Raw genomic sequence first — 8,380 nt, 5'->3', positions numbered from 1 at the left:
TTGCTTGCTGACAGCAATACTCAGGAAGGAAAAGGTGCCTGAACCCCTTGTGTTGACTAATGCCATGTGTTTTGGAGCCAGATGTCCAGGAAGGCTGGATCGTAGGCTCAGTCCCACAGAGCATGACCCAGGCAGAGGAAAGAAGGCTGCTCTGTCATTTTCCCAACAGCCTCCTCAAACCCGTGGGTGACGGCCGGACACCTTGCCTTTAAGAGACCAGGAAGTGAGCTCAGAGCTCAGGAGACTTGCCCCAGGTCTGGAATTAAATCAGGGCAGAGGTGGAAGCGAGCACAGAGCCCTCAGACTGGAAGCTGGCCAACAGCTGCACAGAGGGGGATCACAGCGTGCCGCCTCTCAGACCTCCACCCGGCCCGTCCCACTGAGGACACTTGGCAGTTACTGGAAAGTTGTACTAGACTTTCCTTTCTCCCGTGAAGGAGTTGCACAGTGCGTTCCTTGTGGAGGATTCTCTCTCTTGCCTGTGACTGAAGCTGTTTCTGACGTCCTGCCCTTAGTTTCGCTTGTCCCAACGATTTCATTTGAGGGCGGGACACTCTCTCACCTCCCGCAAGCCCAACTGCAGCCTGCGATCAGGACCAATGAAAGCAAAGGACCTCATCCTCCCGGTGACTAAGAACTCAGAGTATTTAAGAGGTTGCAGGAATGGGCTGAAAATTGCTTTTGCTTTCTCCGCAGACGGGCACTCTCTCATCCGACCCGGGGCCTCGCTGAGCTGCAGTGCCGGGAAAGAGGTCTCCCAGACCCCTCGCCACCATGTGCTACGGCCAGTGCGCACGATGCATCGGGTGGTCCCTCCTGCTCTTCTCCATCCTCTCCATCGTCGCTAATATTCTGCTTTACTTTCCCAACGGGGAAACGAAGTATGCCTCGGAAAACCACCTCAGCCGCTTCGTGTGGTTGTTCTCCGGCATCGGGGGAGGGGGCTTGCTGGTAAGTTGTCCGGAATCATTACAGCCCTAAAAACCCTCTCCTGTTAATGAGATGTTTTCCTGGAAAGTTTCCTCTAATGCCTATTTCCAAGTCCGGTTATTTTTGTTCATTCTCCTTTTGAAAGCAGATTACACACAAGTTGAGACAGGTCTAGTGTATTAATTTTATTAGGTGTTGTTTTACAAAATCTTCTTTCAACTAAAAGTGAGCTACTTTTTTGCTAAACTCTTGCTTTACAGCTAGAAAGCAGAGATTAGCTTTCAAATCAGATTTGAGAGACTATCCAGTTTCTAGTACTGGGGCAGATAGTCATTGAACAGTTGCTCTGGGGAGCTGGGAGGGGTCAGCTGGTTCTCTGTCTAAATCAACAGAGTTTTGCATCCAGATTGTCTGCTGTTTATTCTGAAGCATCTGTGACAGAAAAAATAATGAATTGTGAGTGCATTGCTATTTAGAAAGAATTATAATTTTTCTCCCTTGTGTAACCCTGGGCTGTGGTGTCTGGGGAAAATCCTACAGTTAGCAGCACATCAGCGTCTGAAGCCAATAGTGGAATGTGTTGTTTTTCCAAGGTTTGCTTTTAATTGAAGTGACAGGAATTTGCTTGCCAACCTGGGAGCTGGAAGTATTAGCTTCAACCACAGCATAGAAAAAATGTGGACAAATTTAAGTTTGCTACTTTAGAATGCTGGGGTTGAGAAGTTTAAACAGAAGGTTTATGGAATTGCTAATGTCATACAAAACATTTTTCTTAGTGAAGTAAAGGATATTAAAACATTTAAATCTTAATACACTAATTATGGTATGGTAAATCTGCTTTGAATTTAAGCATTACTATCATGTTAACATAATCATTTATCCTTAACATAACATTGCACTTATATAAGCTTCTTTGGATCTCAAACTCAAAGCATTTCATACTTACTTTATTTAAAAGGCTTTGTTGTAAAGCTACAACCATCGTATCTTCAAAGAAGCAGTTCATACTTATTACACAGAGCTTTCATTGTTCCCATTTACAAAAAAGTTTTAGTTATTCTCTTAAAGATTTGTTGGTATCTTCTATGTTTTACTCGGGGAAGATATCAGATTTAAAGACAGGGTTTAATAATTCCAAAACAGAGTTTGCCTCTGGGACTATGCTACGAACTCTTGTGGAATAAACACAGTTGTAGGTAATTACTTTACGCCCCCTGCCCCCCAACACACCCTCATCCTGAAAAGCGCTTGCACACGTTACATGAAAACACGCAGACAGTACACTTAGAAGCTTTTTTCTCCTCATAGTTTTACAATCTCGGAGCTACTTGGTCAATCTAACCCAAAGCCATTCAACACCATTAGAAAGAAACATATCTTACCAAAAGCTGCTTAGCCTGACTCTTACGGACCTGGGGAAAGGCAATGACTTTAATTTGTTTGCTTTCTACCAGATTTTCCTGCCAGCGTTAGTCTTCATGGGGCTGGAAGACGAGGACTGCTGTGGATGCTGTGGCCACGAAAAGTGTGGCAAGAGATGTGCGGTAGGTCCTCCCGCGAGGCTGGGGGAAACGGGTCCTAAGAGGCAGCCCTGACACCCGGTGGCTCACTTCCTGTGTTTCTCCTCTCCCAAGATGCTTTCTTCTATCCTGGCCGCTGTCATCGGACTTGCAGGATCTGGCTACTGTGTCATTGTGGCAGCCCTGGGCTTAGCAGAAGGACCGCTGTGTCTTGATTCCTCCGGCCAGTGGAACTACACCTTTGCCAGCACTAATGGAGAGTAAGTGGTTGTTTCCTATCAGGCCACACGTTCTTACCCACCACATGTGTATAATGGCAAACTCATCAAACTAAAAAGGCATCAACCATCCACTTGTCCATCCACCGAGCCAGGTTTATGGGCCCTGACACAGGCATAATTTAGGCAATGGTATCAGAGGACGGATGCCCAGTCCCTCACCTGGAGAAGCTCTTGGTGCTTTGTAATGGGTTCGCTGATTCAGTCCTCATGGTAACCCTGTGAGATGACTTCCACCATTGCTCCCATTTTATAGATGAGGAAATGGAGGAATAGAGAGATTTTTATAAGAAAATATTATATTTTAAAATATTATAGAGTCCTTATATAATATGAATGGAAACCAAATGAGTTTAACCAAAGCTCAGGGTAAGTCATACTACTCCCATACATGCCCACTCACATACAACACAATAACATGCACCACGCACCCTTTCTTTAAAGTGATCAGGCTATCTACAACAGGTCTTATTCACAACTTGAACATTGGGATAATTTAAGAGGCTCCATTGTTTTATGCTGATATTTACTTCTCATCCACTATTGAGAAAAGAACAGAAGTAGCTGATAGCAACTGATGTACATGATGATAAATGAATGACATTTTGAATGATTTAATAATGAGATTCATGACTGAAAATAATATGAGTAATGAATTTGAATTGTCCTATATTTTCAAGAATGTTTGTCCCTCATGAATTGTGTAACATGTAGTGAGGTCATAAGATCATGAATATGGAATTAGGAGAAGCTGGGTTCCATCTCAGCTCTGCTTACTCTCTGAGTAACCAGGAAAAAGTGAACTGAGTTCTGTGAATCTCAGTTCTGTCACCTGTAAAAGAAAACCAATGGCAGTTGCCAGGAGGATCAATGAGATGCTCTATGGAGACATTTGTTGCAGGAGCTGACGCCCTGTGAGCACTGCCACTGGGAGGGGTTGATATTATCTCCTAGCTTACAGTGAATACAGCCCAGTGGCAGCCTCTGAAGGAAAATTAGCACTTGCAGGAGTTTGGAGTTTGGGTGCTCAAAATTGTTAGGGATCGTGATTCATCTTTGTTCAGAACATACTGAATGTACTATGCAGACTGGCTATTCGTGTATGCACAAGCATACCAACTCCTGCAGAAGCCTACCTCTGTAAAACGTCGTGATTCATGCAGCTAGAATGCAGGGAGAGGCGGGAATATCACTACTTATTTTTCATAGCTGTTTGATCTGTATGCCCCTCCCATGATCCACCTCAGCTTCCAAAGAAAGCTTCCACCTCTACGTCATTCCTCATTTCAACTTGTCCAGGGGTTTCAACATGGAGAATAACTAATGGTCACAAGCCAGTGATTAGTGGCTCGATAGGCAAGTGGAGACGAAGAATTTTCTTACACTGTGTCCTGAAATTATGGACTTTTGTTCCACTGACATGCAGAAAGACGGGGCCAGAAGGACAGAAGTTTTTGTGATCAACACATTGAATTTCTGGTTGGCTCAATGAACTGTTCCAAAATTAGGTCTCTACTTCCCAGCCCCTTGTTCTGTTGTGGTAGGAAGAACTGATAAGGAAAGAACTGCACTAGATCTCTTTGTGGCATGCTCAATCCTTGATTTTCCCGCATAATCAAATCCTATTTCATTAAGGATTCAAATACTCTATGATACAGCAAAGGCTGAAATTCTAGGACAGTGATTAGAGAGAGAATTTTTCAGACTGTGAGAATATCTAGGTGTTTAGAAAATCTCCTAAGACATATATATATATGTATGTGTGTGTATATATATATATATATTCAGATAGGACCTCAGCATGGCTTGCTAACATTTCACAAAGTGGCTTCAGATTGTTATTTACCATTCAGTTACTTTTAAAATGTCTTGAGTACCTGCTGTGTGTCGGATTCTGGTCTAGAGGCTGGATATGCAGCTATGAAGTGGTCCAGGCCCCACCTTCCTAGAGCTCAGACTTGTGGACTAGATACACACCCAGTGTCCTCCCTGGCCTGGGCTGGGTGTCCCGCCTCTGCGGCCCCTTCACACTTCGTTTACCCGCTTAGTGAGCTTGTTGCCTTGAGATTGCCGACTGTCTCTCCCTTAAGCTGCACTTTCCAGGACAGAGCCCATGAAGGGCTCACTATTCTATCCCCAGTCCCAGCTCCATGTTTAACTCACTCTGAGTGCTCAATAATCTTTGCTGAATTTTAAGTTTATCATTGCAACAAGATCTGGGCTAAACTCCTTGTTTTGTGGAATGACTTGGGTTGGAAGAATTTGATATAGGCCATTGAATTAATTCATGTCTTTTTTTCTGAATGAAAAAACACCACACTTTAAAAAAGCAGCTGGTGGGACATCCCCTTAGGTGTGGTCATGTATCAGAACTTCCTCTTTTTATCCACAGATACCTTCTGAATAGGTCCACATGGTCCCAGTGCACCGAACCCAAGCACGTTGTGGAATGGAATGTCACGCTGTTCTCTATTCTCTTGGCCTTTGGTGGAATTGAATTCATCTTGTGTGTTGTTCAAGTAATAAATGGGATAATTGGAGGCATATGTGGCTTTTGCAACAGTCGCCAACAGGTAAGAGCCTGTGTGAAAATGTCATCACCTGGCCCTAGTGTGTTCAGTTACGATAATGTGCTGTTGTTTTCATCATGGAGAAAAGAGGCAGAATCAAACACTGCCCAACCTCCCAGCAGTTATTTCTACTTTGTTTTTGTGGCAAAGCGTTTACAGCATTCAGTTTTGCTCTTAACAGGAAGCTTCCTTGAGGGTCGCAGTGGCTGGGTTGTCTCGGTGGTTGTTCTTGGCTCTATGTACTTAGGAAAACGCCCCTTCAGGGTTGAATCCACTGCCCCTTTCACTACCCCTGCTTTCACTGCAGAGACACAAAAGAAATGTCCCCTCTTTGCTTCTCTCATGTTCCCGACTGGTATACACAAATAACAGCTAACATTCATTGCACTGGGCACTGCGCTCAACACGCGTTTCAGATGAGGCCATGCCTCAGAGATTAAGCGATGTGTCATCACCTCGTCAGGCGGTAACAGGCTTCAGCCCTGGCCCATTTCTTGCCTCGACTCCTGCTCCTAACCTTTAGGCAACGCTTGTTGTTCTGCTGGGTTTTCTACAGTTCCTTCCTAATAAGGAGTCACAAAGGTGCCCAAAAAGCTAAGAATTAAGAATCACTAGTAGCCTTTGAATAGCAGCTCATGAAAAGCCTTTCGCTGCGAAAGAAAACCAGGAAGCCCTCGTTTCCTGGGGATATGATTTCAGAGAGAAATATGCATTTGTTAGTGGCAGGGAAAGTTTCTGTTTCTATATCCTCCGAAAAAACCTATATTATTGAATTGATGGAAGTCCAGCTTTGGTCCAATTTTGAGGGGTTTGTTTTTACATCTTATTCTGTAAAACAGGATTAGGTAAGCAGAAACTTACTGGATTATATTTTCCTAACCATTTACTCCTCTGGTTCAAGGTCTTTTAACTTTTTTTTTAAATAAGACAAAACTTAATGAAAACTAAAAGCCCATCGCTACTGTGAAAAACTTTGCTGTAAATACATGGGAACTTTCTACAATTTTTGAGGGGAAGTTAAATTAAAAATCTAGTTTCCCTTATCAGGCAAGTACAGCAAGATTAAGAATTTCCTTGGGAAACTGCCAAATTTCCAAGAAAAGAATAGAGTGGGAAACCTTCAATATGGACTTGTTTCCAGGCAATCTATTTGGGGAGAGGCAGAGAAGAATCCTCTCGGGATTGCTATAATGTAACCCATCTTTTAGCCTTGAATTTCATACAAGGCAGAGTTTAAATGAGGTGAGAGCCCCCTGGACTCCAGTGCTCGTGCATCTTGGGGACAGAAATATGTCCATGACCAAAATCGCTGTAGTGGTTTGCAGAGTGACGCTCCCCTGGGTGGGGGGAGCAAATTGTCCCACTGGGTTTCCCCTCTGAGCCACAGCAGGGATGGCTTCTCTCCAGACACCACAGTGCAGAGCTGTTACCTTTGTGTACGAGACAAAAGACCCTTTCAAAGGGTAAGGTTTTTAGTAGGGATGAGTCAAGGCTGTAACTCGGTAGCACTTAATCGGAAAGATTACCCACATTGCACCCGCTCCTGTGTGAAACTCCCAGGCATTGTCTCTTAAATCCCTTAGATTAAAACCCCACCTAAACGCATTCAAAGCCAACCAAGCTGCAGTTTCCATGGCCCCTTTCTGCAGCTTTTACTTGGGACGGACAACAGATCTGGGTTGTTTAGGAAACATTTCATGAGCATTGTCCAAGCTCTCAGTGTTGTTGGCTGAAGCTCTCCTGAAGATGAGATCAGTCTGCTCTGTTTGCTTAAAACAGGAATTTAAGGGACCGAAATGTCACCGCTGTTTGTTTAGCCTGACCGTAGCCTAACGCGTATTTCATTTTCTTTACAGCGATATGACTGCTAAAAGAACCATCCCAAGACGGGACCACCATCTTCCTCTATTTCACTGTAATTTATATATTTTTTCTTGTATTAATTTGTAAAACTTTGTACTAATGTATCATACTCTGCATATTCTACTTTTATAAATGTGTATAAAGTCTAGCAGCTTCACATGAGGTCAGTGTTGGAACTTAGCGAATAAACATTTTTTTTAGGGATGAGAAAATAAACCGCGCTCTGGAGGTAATTTACAGACTGAATGACGGTTCTCAGCGTATCTGAGATGAGCTGTGGCCTGAAGTAACGCTTTCGAGAAACATTGCAAGGATAAATGTCACATTCCAATTACTATTGTATATATATTTGCACGTGTTTGTTAAATGAAAGAAAGATTTCTAGTTGCTTTTTTTAAAACCATGAAGGAGAAAAATCTGACAACCTGAAAAGATGTGTTTCTTCACTGTTTATATGGTGTTTCCCATCTGTATGCCTGTGCATGGCTACAAGAGGCCTTTTGGAACTGCCTGGTGTTCTGTAAGAGACAGACACTTGCCTCAAGTGGGAGGGCCGACTGAGAATGCTCCAAGACAAAAGAAGGAGTCAAAACACGCAGTGCTGCTCTTTGGTGCGAGTACTAGCAGGTCCTAAATCTTTTTTCCTTCAAAGACAAGCACTAAGGACCATGTATTTAAAAAGAGAAAGGCCTGGATAATTGGACAAGAAGAAAGATGGGAAACGGAATAAAGCAGTTGATCAGCATCATCGGGAAATGGGGGAGGGGGAGGGGGCAGCAGCACCACAAGGAAACACCCCCAAAACTTGCTTGTTTAAATAGAACAAAATAAAGTATTCACTACCATTTCTTCCTTGTTTTGTTTCGTTGTCCTTTGTTTGAAGTTCCGCCTCTTTTCTCCCTGCTTTTCGTCCAGCCTGCAGGGTGTGCAGCCCACGTGGCTAGGGGCTTTGTGTCTTCTGGTTTCTTTATTCCCCGTTCTCCCCCCCATCTTCTCCCTTCTCTTCAACCTCCCTCTGCCACCCAGCATCGCTGGTGCCGTGCCATCCCTTGGGGTCATCACCCTAGTTAGGTAACTCTCCTTTCTGCTGGGTGCTCCAGACGCCAGGCTCCTGGGGAGGGTAACAAACATTTTCTCCCTTGATATTTTATATCTGTTTCACAGAGTTAGGCTGTTTCAAGTGACAGGGTCCCCTGGCCTGCTGGAAAATGTCTACAGA

The 8,380-nt window shown here is 43.8% G+C and overlaps 1 protein-coding gene across 1 annotated transcript; it reads left to right on the top strand.

Moving 5' to 3' along the window:
- The first annotated feature begins 231 nt into the window (after positions 1–231).
- On the top strand, positions 232–8,008 carry TM4SF1 (transmembrane 4 L six family member 1). Its single transcript, XM_070493634.1, has 5 exons — positions 232–951; positions 2,385–2,474; positions 2,565–2,710; positions 5,121–5,301; positions 7,155–8,008. Exons 1-5 carry the CDS (start codon positions 775–777, stop codon positions 7,167–7,169), a joined length of 609 nt encoding a protein of 202 aa, XP_070349735.1. The 5' UTR covers positions 232–774; the 3' UTR covers positions 7,170–8,008.
- Positions 8,009–8,380: the final 372 nt, after the last annotated feature.

This window comes from Equus asinus, chromosome 21 (genome assembly GCF_041296235.1).
Source record: "Equus asinus isolate D_3611 breed Donkey chromosome 21, EquAss-T2T_v2, whole genome shotgun sequence".
NCBI lineage: Eukaryota > Metazoa > Chordata > Mammalia > Perissodactyla > Equidae > Equus > Equus asinus.
Note: the sequence above shows the minus strand (reverse complement) of the source record. Positions and strands in the feature narration are given on the sequence as shown.

Coding starts and splice junctions, on each gene's coding strand:
- TM4SF1 (XM_070493634.1), top strand. CDS start 775: ATGTGCTACGGCCAGTGCGCACGATGCATCGGGTGGTCCCTCCTGCTC. Junction 952..2,384: donor TCGGGGGAGGGGGCTTGCTG/GTAAGTTGTCCG, acceptor GCTTTCTACCAG/ATTTTCCTGCCAGCGTTAGT. Junction 2,711..5,120: donor TTTGCCAGCACTAATGGAGA/GTAAGTGGTTGT, acceptor TTTTATCCACAG/ATACCTTCTGAATAGGTCCA.